The sequence below is a fragment of the Haliaeetus albicilla genome, chromosome 13 (genome assembly GCF_947461875.1).
Source record: "Haliaeetus albicilla chromosome 13, bHalAlb1.1, whole genome shotgun sequence".
NCBI classification, from domain to species: Eukaryota; Metazoa; Chordata; class Aves; order Accipitriformes; family Accipitridae; genus Haliaeetus; species Haliaeetus albicilla.
In genome coordinates this window covers 17,598,208-17,617,321 of record NC_091495.1, presented here as the reverse complement: position 1 = coordinate 17,617,321, position 19,114 = coordinate 17,598,208, and the positions used below count along the sequence as shown (strand labels likewise).

The following is a 19,114-nucleotide window of genomic DNA, read 5'->3' as shown; positions in this document are numbered from 1 at the left end:
GCTCAGCTGAATGACAAGGGAGAAGGAAGAGACTAAAAAATGAAAACCAGAAATGTTCTGTGAACACAACTGGTTTCAAGCACTTTGAGTGGATTCAGAAATCCTACAGTCAGCTACACCATCCAAACGTTCACTTACGTTTAAGCAGCAAAACTAAGACAGGTGCTGTGAAGAGGAATTCTGTATGAAAAATACCAACAAGGAACACAGCACAGGAACAGGCTGTCATTATCAGCTCTCTCTGCCATTCCTTCTCCCTGCTTCTCAAGCACATGGGCGGCATTAGCACTATAGGAACTTACTTGATAAGCAGTATACCTATTTCCTTTCTTTTCTGAACATTTTGTATACTACACAGCACAAAAAACCTGGAAAGATCAGTATTCTGCCATAATCTCATTTCTAAGAAGATAATTTTAGAATTTTTACTCTCAATACCGGATGTTAAAAACATTTGTACTTAATTCAACAAACAATACACCCTATTAATGTACAGAAGAAACCCAGAAAATGGCACCTTAGTAGGTTTTTTTGTGGTTTATGCATGCAGGGTTTTTTTAATTTTTTTAACTCATTTACTGCCATCTCCTGGTACTCACAAGGTAATAGTATTTATGCTACTTAACAGCAGCTAGTACTCCTGTTCAGTACTACTGAAATGCTGAAATGCCACAAACCTCTCAGAAATATTTTTTAAATATTGCTGTACTATTTACGTTGCTGTCTTTTATTCTGGAAATACTGAATATTGTTCCTTGGGCACAAACTGGTAAAAGGTTCATGGAGCTTACCTTTGTCTGGAAGCAGCAATAAAGTTGTGTTAGGTATGGGTGTTTCCGTGCTAATGCCAGAATTCTCTTTTCTGTCATTGTACAGTCTACATCGTCATCTTGAAGTATGACATCTTTCTTCAACACTTTCACTGCATATACTTCATCTTTTCCTTTTAGCTCAGCTAACATTACCTAAAACAAACAGAAATTCTGTTTGCATACGAACAACAGATACCATAAATGCAGGGTTGCATATGCATTTGACTGCACTGGAAATATAAAGACAGTTATATACTTGCCTGAATGAAGTTGAATATTTATAAAACTAAAAGTAATGTAATTTTAGAAAACTATACCTCTGGTATTCTTTAAATTTGAAACAGACAGTATCTATTTTGTTTGTTAGTTAAGAATGCAGAAGATAAGAAGTTTTTATCCCCTCATTCAAATATTGTAATGAGTGCCTACTAGTGAGATCTCAAAAACTAAAAAAGGAAGCAAGTTGATATAGAACAGAAATTTATTTCCCACTTTTATCTCCCACTTTTGGTAGTGAAATTTGTTTATAATGAACTTAGTATACAATCCCATGTACCATTCAAGCTGCTTTAAAGTTGTTGATTTTAACTACTGCTATTGTTTAAGGTTCAAGTCCTATACTCTGTTTAAGGTCAGTTCTGGCTTGGAGCCAGGGTAACCTTCAGAGAAAGGATTAGAAAACAGGGAGACAAAAGAACTCCTTCAGCCCTGCTCCCCTGCATCTGCAGTTCCCATGTATCAAGGAAGGAAGAGTGTACTTGTGAAACAGATTCACATTTCAGTCTTCCCCTTTGATTCCACAGTGCACAGCACTGTGAAAAGAAAATCTGTAAGCCCTGTAAATAGAGCAATGCCCCTTCCACCATCATCAATTTCCTACTGTGGGAAGGTATCTGGTGAGTTGCATCTTTGCTGCATACGTGGTATTTCTGACAGCTGTCTAAGCCTCTTGCACTCGTTGTATCTGAGTGGAAATGCTTGAGTTCTGCTTCCTCCAGCACTGAACACACCCACTGAGGAAAAATAAGCACACAAACTGTTCTCTGAAATAAGTAAACTTGAACTGGGTATTATCTAGAAAGGGAATGAACTCAGAACTCCACGGCATTATTCCTGGGCTGATTTTTCCTGCTTGACTACAACTAATTATCTTGTTGAACAGTATGTACGTAACTGTATGTATATCTTCATTACCAATATCCTGAAATAGTGAAACATCGACATTTTGTTTCAAAAGGCTTGACCATAGTTAAGGAAGAGAGCTAAAGCACAGAAAATGCCAGCTGATCAGGAGGCTGATGTTCCTGATCTGTGGGGTAAAAGCCACTTTTACCCAATGGGTAAAATTAGGAAACCGCTAGGGTGGAAGCACTTTCTGAATGCCATTATGAATACTTTCAAAGGAGTACAGTAAAAAAAGCCGGCACTTGAGTTTAAAAAAAAAAAAAAAAAAAAAGCTGCCCACCTTGCCAAAGCTGCCTTTTCCTAATACTTTGATGAAGTTGAACTCTTCAAGGCCTATTCGCTTGTTCTGGGCCTGCTTGACCTCCCCATTTTCACCATTCTCCCCAGTTTTGTTAAGCTGGTTGTCTGTTGACGTTGTAGCTGTTGCTCTGTGTTCCTCTCCCCGATTGTCAAATGATAATGCTTTCCTAATGTTGTTTTCCAGCTCTTTGATTTCTGTGTAAAAGTGAGAAAAAAGTGCTCGTTTTAATCAACCATCAGAAAAACAGCCTATGTTAGTCTGTACCAGTTTTAGGAAGGGACATACATCATCCTTGAATGCTGTATAGAGCATTCTGTGGTTAAGAATACATATTTAGCAAAGTGCTTCTCCACCTTACAGTAATCAGCCAAAACCCTGCTCTAACAGGAAGGGTGGCATTTTAAAATGAACCTTAGAGAATGACACGTCCAAAACTTGAAAGATAAGCCAGAATAGTAGTCAGATAGTTGTTTTTAGTGATTTTTGGGTGTTCCTGTACACAGAGAAGTATTTTGTTTTGAATACCCCTATCTTCCTGCAGCACTTACTCATCTTCCTGCTTAAGTATTTTAGGGTTGTATCTTCAAAAGTTCAAAGGATAGTTGGGCGTCCCAGTCCTTGAAGTCAACGTGAATGGAGCATCTTACGCAGCTCCAGCTGTTATCAGACACCTGCCAATAAGGTATTTGACTACTTCCTAGAGCCACTTCAAGCAGCAATTGTGCAGATCTGCTAAATGGTTCTGAAGGTTTCTCAGTGTTAAACACAGTGAGTCCTGGTGACTAACAGACCTCAGCTCTGCCTCAAGCTCTTGCATAGTACTTCTGCCTGATGGCCTTGGAAGCAACAACTTTACTGGACAGCTAAAAAAGTGAAATTTAAGAAAGAATTTAGACAATTCTTTGTTCTTATTTTAAGCAAAAGATCAGATATTTTAAAAATATTCAACCAAAATACTGTCTGCGAAACCAAAAGGTTGACAAATTCAAATTAGTGCTGGACTCAGAGTTTTACAGTACTTATTACCATGGAGCTTGGGAAGTGTCTTTCCTGAAAATAAGGCTGAGAAATTTCTCAACTGTAAACAAATTTCAAAAAATTTGACACAAATGTATCCATCTTCCTACATCTTGGTGTGAAGATTTTTCACTCATCAGTTTAGACACGTGATGGTACATAAGATACCTCAAAGAATTTGATTTTTAAAAACAACAATCAGGTCAGATTCAAAAAGTGCTGCTGATATACATGTTCTGTCAATCAGGCTGTTCAGCTTAATGAAATCAGGTCATATCAGTGAAGATTAAAATATTTATCTCCAAATCTATGCATGAAAAAAATCACTGAAAAGAAACAGTTTTACAAAGCCTCTGGAGACCACACAGACACACTAGCATAGCTTAACCGGACAGAATTTTTTATTACTGCAAATGTTCAACGTGGAATTGCACAGAGGCAATTTTGTCTCAAAAACTTATTAACAGATACAGGCTTTTCAGATAAATAAAGGCGCTCTCAGGTTCTGTGGTACTATTTAAAAAGTTCTCACTCTTACAATACAATATATAACCTCCTTACATTAAGGTATTTGGTTAGGCAAGGACTCATCTAGTAAACAATATTTTAAGATGAATGTTTTATAATTTTCCCTTTAAAAGCCACTTAATTTCACAGATTTAAACAAAATGAGAAGCAGGCCTTTTAAAAAAGTTCTTGCAGTTCCTAACATTAAATGCTTCATTTTCTGGTGGTAACTACTTTGTTGATTTGGTTCTAAGAGGCTGGGGCCGATAGCTTTTTTACTCCTCATAAAGAAGGAAAATATGTAACAATAGATATCAGTTAGGACATAAAAAGAGATGTTTGACCTTGATCACATGGAGAAGTTGGTGCTGACTTTGACCTATCTTCTTCTGATGATGCGCTTCCAGGAACTGGTTGTTGACTCTCTGCACCTGCAATTAGCTAAGAACAATTCCAAAAGGGGTACTCAGCTATGAGATCCTCCCATGCCAAGAGGAAATTTAATTTAACAACATTAATTCACAAGTAGAAGTATGAAGGAAAGTGAATATTTTCTACCCCTACAGATTCTCACTGGCAGGACCTCAACCATACACTAGATGCCATCACATCAAATGGAGACCATAATATAAAAAGAGAAATAACAAGCAATTTAAAGAAAAATAGGTTCTTAGGATGGAATAAATGTAATAAGCATACCCAGCGAGTGGGAAAGTTTTGAATAACCACTATGAGTTTGTGTAGAAATCTATCCGGTAAATACATTTAACTACAACAAGTATTAGCAAGCACTGCAAACTAGCTCATGCAGTAATGACGTGCCATCTTTTCCCAGGAGTCACAGATCCATTAATTTATTCCTGAGTTTTCTATGTTTCTGTAACATTTTAAAACAGTGTACATGGCATCCAAGTGTGCAATAATCAGGAAAATGAACAAAACCAAATGTCAATGTTTTAAGAAATTATGGTAAAAATTGCCTATTTCTATAAGTGAGAGCAATGGGTCTGTTGTCACAATCATGCGAATAGAGATAGAAAGTGTGGCCAAATTCTGATCCAGGATACGTATTATCAATCCAGAATAACTCCATCAGCTTTGGATGTACTTGGGGTGACCTATGCCTTTTTTTCTAGAACAGTCTAGTCCTTCATATAATAGTGATGATAACCCTGGAACCGTCATCTAGCAAACAGCTCCTCTTCATGAGAATCAGTCCATTACTCATTTATCAGCATTTATAATGTTATGGAGTAGTGCTGTGTCTCAATCAATCAATTATCCAACGCCAATTCTGAGCCAAAGAGACATTTATGTTTTTATGAACTGCTGCATCAGACACTGACTCTCTGTCTAATCTCCTTTCTCAAAATTAAAAAGCAGAAGTCCTTCCAGACTCTCTACAGACCCCAGGTTTGCAAAATTGTAGCAGGTCAAAATAAATTTCATATCGAAATTCAGAATAGATGACTTGCACTCATAAATCAAAAGCCAAAGTCTTAGTTCTGTACTGACTTAAAAAAAAATTCTTGTGCAAGTCAAGTGAGTGGGATTGAATCCCAACTAGTAAAGTTACAATACAGCCATACTTATATCAAATTTTTTATGTGATATGATGTAGTGAAACTACCTTTTTCCTCCTCTGCCCACTATTAGTGATCTTATCTGGAGTGACTCCAAGATCTGCAAGAACTTTAGCTATGCCTCTAGCATCTACTCCACAGTTTGGTGCCACATTCGTTTCACAGCGTCGATGTACATTCATCTTGCAAACTGCAATGAAATGTAAAGTAATAGAGTAAATTAAATACTACCTTGGCATGCATTTATCTTACTTAAACCATATCTTATTGGACCTACCAGTAACTTTTTCAAATAAATATAATTTCAGTAGAAAAATACTTAGCTGGATTTCCAGTGATACTTCAATGGTAATATAAAATTATCAACTTGATTATCATTCTTCTGCTATGATAATGCAGCACAGTGTTTTCACACAGTACCCAGAAGAGACACAGGAGCAAATGAAAATACCTAATGAACCTATACATCTTAAATAGAATTTGAATTAGAAGAAAAGCCCTTCAGAGCTTGGATTTTAGCAGTCCACTTCTGCTCTCATACTGAGCACAACTTCAGTTCATCATGTATTATTGCTTCTTACCCTATTTTACTCAAGTAGATTAACTACTAATGTAGGCAGGCATAAAACCAACAGTGTTTCAAGTTTTAATAAGTCTTTGGCACTGTTAGACACTCTTTCTTTAGGTGGCAATCCATTTACTAAGCTCTTTCTCTTAAATACCATCTTCTTAAGTAGCATACTAGTAAGTGGGGAAAAAAGGTTACATTGCTTCCAGGTTATGGGTTAGGCAGGAGAAGAACAAAGCTCCATTAAAAATAGCATAGTGTGGATTTGTTAGGCGTCAATGACATTTTATCTTAGACTTCATTGCCCTCTTGTGGAAAAAGGCATAAAGCAAGCAAAACTGCAAGTGCAATTAAATACTAGGTTAACATTCAATTGAACAAATTCCTCACTTCATTACTTTCTAGAGAAAAAAAATAATCAGAAAGTATGTATTTATAAAGCTGCATTTCACTATATTGTTCATCAATTATGCTTTCACTGTATAAGCCCTAAAGAAACAAATCATATTTATCTCAGACTATACACAGGTACTGTATCTGCAGCAGTACCCATGCACTTCATAAAGCAGGTGCCTTTCCTTTTCAAGTATGTTTCAGTTCGCAAGAAGAGCAAAAAGAAATTGCTACACATGGTATTTTCAGTGACAAAAGCTCAGTGGCAAGTAAAATGTTTGACCTAGGATACATAACAGTGGACACTGAGGAACTGAACTGCTTGAAATAAAGTAAGCAGGAAAATTCTGTGAAGTCCAACTTCATCAACATATCTTTTACAAAGAAGCACAGGAATAAGCAGTGAAAAAAAAAGAATAATAATAAACCTCTGGAATACACTTTTCATGGCGTTAATAACCACACTGGGCAAGCAAGTACAACTCTGAAGAAGGGAACATTGTTCAGCACTCGTTAAGAGAGAAAACTAAGCATGGAGAAAATTATGTTTACAGCTCAGGTGAGTTCCAGATTTCATGCAGAAAATACTGCATTTTTAATAGGCACTAATTTTATGAACATGGAGAAGGCAACATAGGCTTTCTGAACTATTGTTTCTATGCAGCTGCTACACAGTAAATGCATACATATGAGAAATAACATTATTTTCTACATTTAAGAGCAAATGAACCACTATGGTAGTTGAGAGAGAATATGAAAGTGAACCAATATATTCACAGATTAAGTGGAGAGATACTATAGCTCTGATTAAAAAATCAGAGAGAAAAAAAATCAGGTTTAATTGAAAAATCTTCCCTGAACATATCTCCACCATAATTAAGACAGCATTTGAACAAAATCTTCAATAGTAGTAAAGTAAACAGTATTTAGAGTCTAACATTTTATCACTGCTCGTTAGCTAGAATCACAAGGGAAGGCTTGAATTTCAGAATGCTCTCACTGTGTACCGCTTTGCCATGAAATAAATTTCTTCTTTCCCTTGCTGCTCAGCAATTTGTGACATGAAACATTAGGTCTGACCTTCACCTTTAGTTATGTCTGACCTTAAATACTGAAAAGGATATATTTCATAAATTATGTGTTTATACATACATGTGTGACACCACATTTCTGCAGTTGCGAAGTGTACATAACATGATTTTGGTATTTATGAAGATGGACCTACCCATTCATAAAGGTGTAACAAAATGAAAATGCTTATAATTTCATTAGGTACTACTTTCTAAGAATATTACAATCTTCATGACATAATTCCCATCAACCCACTAACTGAAGTATTTAATTCACAATTTCTAAAATATTGCTTTCCTTTGCAAGTGTTTGTACTGTTTTCTCCCCCATTTAGAATATACAAATCTGCTTGAAACAAGGTGATATGGAACCAGCCATTTCTATTAGTCAGCTAAAACAACATGAATGCACCTTCCAGCAGTAACTTCATATACAGTTACTGTATATACACAGTCCTTAAGCTGCAGAAAATAATGAATCCTTTATTTTCTGGAATAGAGGTGCTAGGCAGACCATCACAAAGGACGATTTAGCTAGATATCAGAATACCTCATCTTCTGGATACGGACACACAGGACTGGTTCTGCCTAGCCTAACCAATACATAATAGTAATTTTTGAACATGGTATTAAAGGGAAAAGTAGCTGGAATAATGATGTTTAAAAAGTTTAACAACCATCACCACAAACCTGAAAACACAAAAGGCATATAAGCTGAAGGGATGTAAATTCTCATGCTCCTAATTTTCTGTCAACTTCTAATTTCCTATGTGGCAATAAACCTACATAGCAGTGAGTCCAAAATGTGTTTCTGCACCTCTGTCCTCTGCATCTGTTATTGACTGGTGTTGCAGACAGGGTAAAGGACCATTTTCTAACCTTGATGGCAATCCCTCCAGCAGTCTGCTATTTACTTTCTATTCATATCTGCACATGCTGAAAAAGACAGAATAACTTGAACTCTTTCCAAGTTTACAAGTCACTCACAAAGAAAAAAGCTCTGAAGTGGTAATCCTTACCTTTGCATTGTAAACCTTGTCTCAAAAGACCCCAGAGCAATGAACCACAGTGGTCACAGAAGGTGGGCACTTTGTAATTGTGAATGCTGAACTTGTGAGGCATGTTGACACTGAAACGCTGGGATCCCACTTGCTGAAAAAGGAGAGCACAGCATATTTCATTCTAAGTAATTTCTTTATAATCAGTGTATGCCAAGGCCCTGTTATGTTTTGAAACCACGCAGAATTCAAACAAGATGAAATATGTCTGTGCTTGGATGATCTTTGCATTAGATATACTCTAGAGTTCGTCTCACTACTTTATTTGGGGAAAAGAGGGGAAGGGCTGCTGTTGTTCAAGAGATAAAAACTGAAGTCTACTTCCTAGTACTTCTGGGAACAACAAATATATTACTATCAGGAAAGATCTCCTAATGTGGAAGGCAAGGAAGTCACTCCCAATTGTTTCAGGAGTAGGAGGCCAAACTAATAGATTACTAAGAAAGAGAAATACATCACATCCCCTTTACCTTTTCATATCCCACTCTTCGTTAGATTATGAAAATGACAATGATAAATTGTTGCGTTCAGGGATTCCAAGGTTCAATTAATTGCTAATTCAAGGATGTCATTGATAAGTTTTTATAGTGGCCACTGCATAGCAGGAGATTTATTTCAATGTTTTTCCTTCCCTTTCCTATTACCGCTGGCTTTTCTCCAGTGATCTAGTACCCCTTCTCTAAACAATGAGAGCATAATATCAGCAAAGCATGCAAGCCTCCACCAGTCTGTAGCCTGGAAATATAAATCCATGCAAGAGTTTGTATCTTCCAGCAAGTACTATGCAAAAACAGCACTAGCCAAACACAGTCCTTTATCACAATCCTATACACAGTCCTTTATCACAATCCTATGCATGCGATCAAGTTTCAGATGTAAAATACTGCTTGTGAACCAGATATTAAAGAATGCTTCCAGTATGAAAAATGGTAGTGAATTGCACAGGAATAATGAGATCAGTTAGCATCTCAGTCAAATTCATATCAAAGTTCGAAGAGCACCTTAAAACCATCGTTACATACAACTCTGATTTGTAATGTAAAACTAGGCTTTTTCAAGCATATAAATGTAGGTTTTTAACAAACAAAACTAAGAAATGTACTTTTTCTGTGTGGCTAAGGAACTGGGATCACCCACAGACTACCTCACCTAAACCTATGGTGAAAGACAGTAAGCCCTTGGTGTTGCACAAAACAGAACATGACAGTAAGCATTCATTAGCTCTTCTGTTAAAACACAAACAAAAAACTTTTGTATAAGATAAAGCATTCACTGGTTACAGTTGAGGGCTACAACTATTTAGAAAACAATAAACCCCATCCCCCTCCCCAGCTGTCCCCTATCAACCCAGCCATAAAAGGATACCCCAAAGCTGAGGAGTTTAAGGGAGCTGAATGCTACCAGCAGTCACATCACTCTCTGTGTATGACTGTCCACAGAAATTAACATTAATTTCCTAATCAAGCCTAAAAGGGCCATCTCGGCTGAGAGAAACCTTAAACCCAAGTGAAAGGATTGCTTTGTTTTCTCTTCTGATCCAGAGCTGAATGTGCTGTTGGCAGATATATCTACCTCTCTGAAAGTATGGTTCTGAAGGCAGCTGATTTCATTTTCAGGTGATGTCTTCATTTATTTAAACATGTGATACATAAAGCACATATTGTGTTAATTCTGTTAATATACAAAAAGCTTGCTAGAGGTAGGGAGTAATTGCGCTGGAAAACCTGTTAACTATGCAATACCTTGTGTTATCACTAGTATCTTGTACAATAACCATGGGCCTTCTTCAACACAAAGATGGTTTTTGTTATAAATTTTGACAGTTTGGATGTGGTCTTTGTTGAAGTGAGGCTTTGCAAGCAAATTCTGGGCAGTCTTTTATGTTGATGCAAGACACCCAAGCATGCCTATCCTATCAGCTGGTAATGACTCAGTCACAAAAAATGCAGTTAAGGGATAAAGGGTTCCAGTCTGCTTCGTTTGAATTAAAATGACAAAACTTGTATTAACTCAGAAATAGACAATGTTAAAAATGAAAAGGAGTAGAAAGAGCTCACTGAGACTTTAAGCATTCAGATGTTATAAAAAGTTTACTAATTAGAAATAAATTGCTGTATAATAATTCCCATGTAAATGAAACTGTTATGGTAATCTCTCATTCCAAAGTAAATGCTATATCAAAAGACGACCAGAAGGGCACAAAAAAGTCTGTAACATTTATTGATTAAACAGAGGAGATGACACTACTTTGAACAGATGAAAGAGAGTTTTATCTAGAAAATTTATTTTATAAACATTTACCTCATCGTGAGTTTCCTGTTTTTTTAAGCCAGCACACTTCGTTATTATAAGTTCATGGCATCTCTTGTGGACTACACAAGTGCAAACTATAAACAAAAAACAGATAAAAGAATGAGTTTCCATGAAGATTGATTTGAAAGCAAAAGACTGATGTCAGAAGACTAGAAATGCTGGGACTTGAAAGGCTGCAAGTGACTGGTGACTTGGGGAGTCCTATGAAGTAAGTCTGGCTTAGAAAGGCAGAAGATAGTGGACTTTCAAGAGACCAATGAATCTTAACAGAACTAAAGCATATCTGCCAAAATCTCAGTACGTAAAACTACAAATTATCTTCTGAAGTATTAATGACAATTTTTCTCAATTTTTACATATTTCATTTCTTTATCTGATAAAGTCCACAATCTCCACTTTATATGAGACACAATGGCAAAACCAATTTCTGTCTGAAGAGCTTCCAGAGGAAAAGACATATAAAGATAACTCATTGTAAAAGTCAAAAAACAGAAAAAACAAAGTCGAACATTCTTTCTGTAGCACATAATAAGTTGATAACCGCAAAAGGTTTCAGGAGGCAAAAATGCTTTATCAATATTCATACTGATTACTTAATCAATGAATAACATCTGCAGATATGACAGATAAGATTAAAAATTACAAGGTCTATCATACTGTAGGATTCAAGGTCATTAAGTGAAGAAAAAACCTTCAGAGTGAAATAATGAATTTCATTTTCTTCTAGCTTTGATCATTGTTGTAAGAAAAAAAAACCATCAGAACTCATGGAACCTCTGCTGTATGTTAATACAGTAATTCTTATTATAGCATGTAAAACCATTATTTGTGTTTATTTATTTACAATGAGATTTCATCAAGTCTTTTGTAACTGAAAAATCATCACTAACTTGATTATTTCTACTTGTCAAATGAGAATTAAACAGAAAAACACCATGCCGAGAGATGACTGCATAAAAAATTAAGAGTACAAGAAATTGAGCTAAAAAATGGGAGTTGAAAATGAAGCACTTCCGCAGTCTTTGCTATAATGATGACGTCTATAATTATCTATTTAATTACAGTCTTTGCAATTACCTGGCATTTTAAAACAAAGAATCTTAAGCAGAATAAAGAATTCACAATTTTAAAATGCAAGAAGTGAAAAATGAAGAAGCCAACATCCACAGATACGGCCCTCTAGTTGGATGTGCATCAAGAGATACCTAGGACCTACTGTTCAGTAATGTTAATTGTGCCCCTACCTCATAAATGATGCCTAATAGCAACAGTTTTGAAAAATCATACTGTGACTTGCTGTAAAGATTGTATCTTTGGTGAGACAAACTTATTCTGATCATTTTGTGCTAAATTCTTGGCACTGTACATATACAATGACTGATGAAAATACCTTATTATTTAAATATTATAACATAATACATATATTCAAACTGTCTCCACGTAGATTTTCTCTTACCTTGACATTGGTATCCCTGCTTTCCTATTACACCCCTGAAAATAAAACAGTGTTTTAGCAAATGAAGAATACAAATATTTTTAAAAATGAAAAACATTTTTTCCTCTCCTTACTGGACATGCACAAGTTTAAAAAAATAGCCTCTTATAACCAATAATCTGATAACTGCATGCCTAGACTGAGATCAGTTCAAAGTAGGAACCACATTTCAGCTGCTAAGAGGTAACAGGTAGGATGATAGGCCATGAAGAAAATCAGAAGTAAAGACACACTTACTATAATAAAATAGGCAAAGCCAAAGGGTACATAGAGATGGAAGCCACAAGCTGGTAAAATAAGTCATCAAGCAGGCCTCTAAATAGACAGAAGATTGCATTTGCCAATATTGTTGCTTGAAATCATCTTAGCTAAAAAAAGAAAGGCTAACCTATATTCTTTAGAGTAATGTAGCTGAGTTCATAGACAATTCACATAATTTCACATTAAGAAAGACTGATTCACTACACACTCTTAAGAAATATTAAGTATGGATCACTCACATCAGATCTTATGTGTATTAATGTGCAAAACAGTATCTCTAGGTAACTTTGGAAAACATCGATAGAGTTGCTGAAAAATAACTGAAAACTGAATGTCTCCACCAATTCTCCCTATGTGACAATTAAGATTACTCAAAACTAATGTAAATAATTTCTAAAAGGGAGTTCTTGACATATGTTGTAATAATAAAGACCCTGTACACTGAGCACCCAAAACCCTGGATCACTAGAAGTCTAGTATTCCCATATTCCATTAACTTCAGCAGGATATGTGGAGCTTGGCACTTCCTAGGAGGAAGATGGTGATACTTAGGCCCCTAAAGAAGAATTCAGTCCTCTTGGCAAACATAAAGATCTAATATTAGGTCTAAATCTACATTTAGACACTTACAGAACACTAGACTGGCTGTCTACCTAGAACTTATCGTGTGTACTAGACAGGAGGAGATTGAACTTTGTAGCTCAGAGGAGAAAAAACCAAAAATACAACAAATTCTAATATTTGTGACGGAAGTTTAACAGTTTTCTATTACCATCTGCAAAACTGGTGACAGCTTAATATTAAAATGAAGAGGAAAAAACTACTACTCTTTATACCCATTTATACTCCAGCAAAACAGGAGGGTATGTTAGCTCCTCAGCTCAAAGTTGCAAAGAAAGCAAAGTCAAAGTTGCTTCATACCATATAAAATCTCTGCAGTGTGAACAATATGTTGGTTGTCTAAGATAGGTGGCCATGAACTTGTGTCCATTAACCTGATGTACTCTGCGTCGCACAGCACCCTGCCGCTTTCTGGGGCGCATACGTTCCCGGAACACACGTTCTTCATTGTCTTTGGGTGCTGAAACAGAGGGAAAAAAAATAAGCATGGCTGTATCAGACACAAACATGGGAAAACTCAAATGCAATACGTAAGTAGATATTTCCAAAAATAAAAATAATCGTCTCCAACTAGCAGTGCAAGATAACTTCCCTAAGTTGTGGGTCACTTTTTTCATTTTTAGCATGAGTTACTAAAGGACAAGGGTTTTCACTGCCTAGTACAGGAACTTCTATTTGTTCTAAAACTTTATCTGTAAATTCATACTAAGCTGGGAATAAGTCTTCTGTGCTTTATCACTATCAAGCACACTGACAACCTCTTTAACAGTAATTACACAGTTAGATTCTCCAAACAGCTCAGAGTTGCACTTCATTTGATCTTCTGGGAGGGGGGGGGGGAATCCACCCTGGTCCCCATGCACTCAGAAGGTGCTGACACAAGTGCAAGAAAGCTGAGTACAAATACATATTATCAGGAAGAACAAAAATTCCATCCAGAACTGATTACTTTGTAGAATTCCTGATTAAGAGCTGAGCTTCAGGCTCTTAGAATCCACTTTGATACTAACAGACTTTCAGCAAAATGTTCAAGGGAAGGAAGTTGTTCCTCTTAAGCAATTCCTGTTCAATTGTATATGAGATTTAATGGTAGAGGAAGTAAAAAATGAAGTTGATATATCTCAGAATGAAAACTTCTGGAAAAAATCCTCCAGAGTGCATTGGGTCTTTTTTCCCAAGGCTTTATTTTAAAAAGTATCAGTAACAACTCCATAGTATTCTTTATTCAGTAAGCAAAAGCTGAGGATGAATTAGCAGTGAAGAATAGTACATAGTTGTTAATGAAGGACAGATTTTACAAGCGTTCCTTGAGCCACTTTTGTCTCTGCAAAATAGAATATCAGATTTGGGGGGAACCACATTCAGTCATCCATTGCCAACTGAACCTATGCACTCACTACTTCAGTACAGGTAACACTTTGAAATGTATTTAATACTTGTCATTCTTTGAATTTCAGCTACCCTGAATCATTACCATGGCCTAAAGATGTCAACTTTCGTCTGTTGCAAGCTTTTCTGTACATGAATGAGTTCTCCAAGCAACAGTACAGTATTTAACAACAACACAAAGAAAATTAAAAGTCTAAGAACAACTCAAATCTATAATAGTCTCAAATTCTTTTACAAACACTGAAATAAACCCTCTTTTTGAGGGTTGTTGTCGTGGTTTAACCCCAGCCAGCAACTAAGCACCACGCAGCCGCTCACTCACTCCCCCCCATCCAGTGGGATGGGGGAGAAAATCAGGAAAAGAAGTAAAACTCCTGGGTTGAGATAAGAACGGTTTAATAGAACAGAAAAGAAGAAACTAATAATGATAATGATAACACTAATAAAATGCCAACAGTAGTAATAAAAGGATTGAAATGTACAAATGATGCGCAGGGCAATTGCTCACCACCCGCCGACCGACACCCAGCCAGTCCCCAAGCGACGATTCCCCGCCCCCACTTCCCAGTTCCTATACTAGATGGGACGTGCCATGGTATGGAATACACCGTTGGCCAGTTTGGGTCAAGTGCCCTGGCTGTGTCCTGTGCCAACTTCTTGTGCCCCTCCAGCGTTCTTGCTGGCTGGGCTTGAGAAGCTGAAAAATCCTTGACTTTAGTCTAAACACTACTGAGCAATAACTGAAAACATCAGTGTTATCAACATTCTTCACATACTGAACTCAAAACATAGCACTGTACCAGCTACTAGGGAAGACAGTTAACTCTATCCCAGCTGAAACCAGGACAGTAGTAAATTTATAAAGTATTGATTTGGAATTCCTAGAAAATGGTCTTAAATTAAGCCAATGGATAGATATCCTGGGAAAATACAGAGTACAGATCCGTGAATTGAGATCAACTTCCTTCAGTGCACAGCAAGGGCTAAAAACCATGATACCAGAAAATTCATTTATGCACTAAAAAGCCTAAGCTCCTTACACATTAATGTCTTACAAAAAAATTCATACTCAGAGTGGTTTTTCACCCTAAGAACACACATCTGTGGGATGGCCTGAATATCATTACTTTTCTATTCTAAGCGAGCTCTCAATAAATAAACATTGACTTATATGCAAAGCTACCCCTTTTATTTATGCCAAAGAACAATCAAAGAGCAATGGCTCTGCGTCCCCCTTCAAGAAAGAGATAAGTACCACCACATAGTCATCAATTATGTTTATTTTTATGTTGTCAGTTATGTTTACTTTTATGCATTAAGCAAAACTCTGATGTCTAATAAATACCACAGCTGCTTGAGAGAAAGACTGTCTTCCACAGAGAATACGTAACAAGAAGTTGGAAATCCTACCAAAGACTCCTATTTCCAGCTTCTGAATGATTTATTGTCCTTACATAGCTATTGGAAACCTTTTAAAAGTTATTATTATAGGAAATAATTCTCTATTAACATGGAACTGTTCTTTTGGTTATCAACCAGATTGTAGAATTTGCTAAAGTATGCAGTCTGGATGTGAGAAAGTTAAAATCCCACTCTCCTGGAAAGGGTTCCCAAAAAGTTATCTGCTTATATGAAGTGAACAAGATGTTCTGACAGTGCACAGTTCACACTTGATATGATAATCAGTCTACAATACTGCTTTTCTCCTTTTTTCATCTTAAGTGTAATTCTTCACAGATAAAGCACCTGTAATTTTACAGAGCAGATAAAAATCCTCTTCTTGTTTTGGCTAGATAAATACAGTATCATGACACTTCTTTTTTTTTTTTTTTACCAACAAAGTCTTAAAACCAATTTTACTGTATTACTTTCAGTTCTATATTTAATACTTTTACGAAATTCCATTTTTCACTTACAATATTTATAGTTAAAATAAAACAACAGAATAGCATCTTTTTCAGAAATGCACTAACTTGAAAACAGATACAAGGAATACACCTGAAATTATCCAATTAAATGGCACGCCTCAGTTACCGATATCATTTCCACACAAACAGCATCTTTGTGTGTGAGAAGGATGCTCAAACAGCTCAGGGAAATGTAGTTTTCTTGGTCAGTCTGGGATAATGTTGGAGGTCCTTTAGCCAGTTCCCCCAAAACTGTTTCTCCTGTCAGTCTGCTGTTCCACATTTATCACTCACAACTAGCACTTGGCCAAATCTGTGCATTGCATCCTCCTGTAGTGTCAGACTGCATAGATGAATTGCGTGTTCAAGAGCAGTGACTCCCCAGCAGTGACTCTGCCTCCACCTCACCTCTCATCACAGCCTGCGCAGAGCCCCCACCTTGTCAGCCAGCAGCAGTACTTGTTTGGGGGGGTTGGATAAGCATCTGGCATTACAGTGCATGACTAGACACTGGATGACTGGACACCAGCCTTTCATCAAAGCAGATCAAGTCACAAGAGAAATTAATTCACCCATGAGTTTTACACTGAGTTTACATTAAGTTCAGCTAGCTTGTTCACTGTTACCCAACAAAACTACATAAGCAATGCTTTTCCACAGTCCTAAAGCAAAACGCTGCCATGTTTTGCATGAATCATACCGCTGTTGGGGACCACAGGCACAAAACCAGGCAGTAACTTTCCCAGGTGACTCAGAAGCAGATGATCACATCTGTGCTGGCTCATACCCAGGGTTGGGAACCATTCATTTCTAGTAGCACTAACAATAGTATAATGTTTAAATTAAAATCCATTTATCTCATAATGAACAGCCACACTAGAGACGTTCATTTAACTGTCTGAATACATCTACTTAGAAGGGGAGCTACACTGCTCTCCCCAAACTTCTCTCATTGTTTGCAAGTAAGAAAACAAAGATTATGAAATGCTATCAGAAAATAGGGAGTACTTGGTAAAATCCCCGACATTTGTGTGATACAGCCAACTACTGTTTTCAAGCCATACTTTAGAAAATATTAGCATCCCAAACAAAATTGGCCTTTTAAATATATTCTAAAAAGAAAAAGTCTTACAGTGATATATAATAGATTCTAGAAAATACCATTAGGATTCTGCATACTATGTGTGGCATTTCTATTCTTAGCAGAGGAGTTCAAATTAAAATTAAGTGGATTTGTCGAAGTCAGTCTATAGGCAAGTTCTAACATAAACTATAATTTCTTCTCACAGTATTCTACTAAATAGTCACAGGGGGTTATCGTCTCCTCAGTAAAAGCTCTTTATGTAACGTACATTCTGTTCCCTGTTTTGATTTTGAGTCCTTCAGCCCTTTGTATTATTCAGTTTATCCTTTTTAATGTATTTATTTAACTTTTGTTTTCAAAAGGAGTAAGAAACACTCATGATAATTTCCAAGTGTTCATGGAAAATACTGTCAATGCAGCACACTGAGTTTAGGCTTTATATGATGGTACTTGGGAACTGGCAAATTTAGAACTAATTTTGTCTCAAAACTATACCTAGTAATGCCACTACTTCTTTTCATTGCAGCCAGGAGTAACTCTGAGTTATTTGGAAAACAAAAGCATATAATTGCTCTTATAGACTCATACCTACATACAAATGTATTGCCTACATTTCAAAGACTGAAAAGAGTAGCAGGCTTAACTCCAAGCTCTTAGAGAAGTGTTAGAAAAGTCAGAAGTATCTGGCATGCAAAATTGCACAAAATTCATAAATACTTGCAAAATGAATGTTTAAATGAACTGTCTAGAACTATATTTAACACTGTCAATCATGCAGTATGTTAAGTATGAATTATAAGTCATAACTTAAAAGATAAGAAAGTGACACATAATGCTCAGCAACCGTCAAAGGGGGCAAGATTGGAGGAAAAAGACCCTGTACACCAAATAATAAAGGCTTGACCATGTCTGGTCTCGTTTTATACTAAAACGATTTCAGTATAAATGTGAAGGGTTCAGTGTGGACCACTAACCACAACAGATAGAATTATCCTGCATAGCAAAATGTGCCATTTCCATTTATCATCCTCTATGTTGTGAGTACTCATAGAATTCTGACAACAAACAAAAAATTGTAAAAAATATGGCAGAAAAAGAGAGAGAGATTACATGCATAGAGAGGTTTTTCAGCATTTGTTATTGCTCAGAATGCTGACTTCTAAAAGGGAACATGCTGGGCACTTCCCTTAATTGGAGGGGATTGGCATTGAACAATAACTGTGTTTGGGGAAGAAGAAAAATAAATCAGATGTTTTCATTAAATGGCTACTGCCCCATCAAAGCCAAACTGTAGAATAGACCATGTACAATGGTGACACTCGCAGTGACGAGTATAGCTGCCAGGTAACCCCATGCAACAGAACACCGACACCTCCATGGTACTTCTGGCACAAAGGGCTTTTCACCCTGGGCATCTTCTTGGGTGTCTTCACGTTGCTGTCATCCATAACTACAGCCAGCATCCAGAAAAAAAGCTGGTTTAATATCAACCTTTAATAATTACAACAGAGTCTAAACTGAACAACAAAGGCAAAGGAACAATGATTGTA

The 19,114-nt window shown here is 36.6% G+C and overlaps 1 protein-coding gene across 2 annotated transcripts in view; it reads right to left on the bottom strand.

The window, feature by feature from the left end:
• The window catches only part of PRKCE (protein kinase C epsilon), a 300,197-nt gene that overhangs the window by 100,566 nt on the left and 180,517 nt on the right, over positions 1–19,114 (bottom strand). For both annotated transcript variants that reach the window (XM_069800306.1, XM_069800307.1), the window contains exons 3-10: positions 13,485–13,644; positions 12,264–12,298; positions 10,796–10,881; positions 8,456–8,588; positions 5,453–5,595; positions 4,167–4,263; positions 2,278–2,492; positions 792–965 (exon numbers count right to left, since the gene is read on the bottom strand). In XM_069800306.1, the coding sequence (XP_069656407.1) occupies positions 792–965; positions 2,278–2,492; positions 4,167–4,263; positions 5,453–5,595; positions 8,456–8,588; positions 10,796–10,881; positions 12,264–12,298; positions 13,485–13,644 (1,043 nt within the window). The remainder of the gene's footprint in view (positions 1–791; positions 966–2,277; positions 2,493–4,166; positions 4,264–5,452; positions 5,596–8,455; positions 8,589–10,795; positions 10,882–12,263; positions 12,299–13,484; positions 13,645–19,114) is intronic.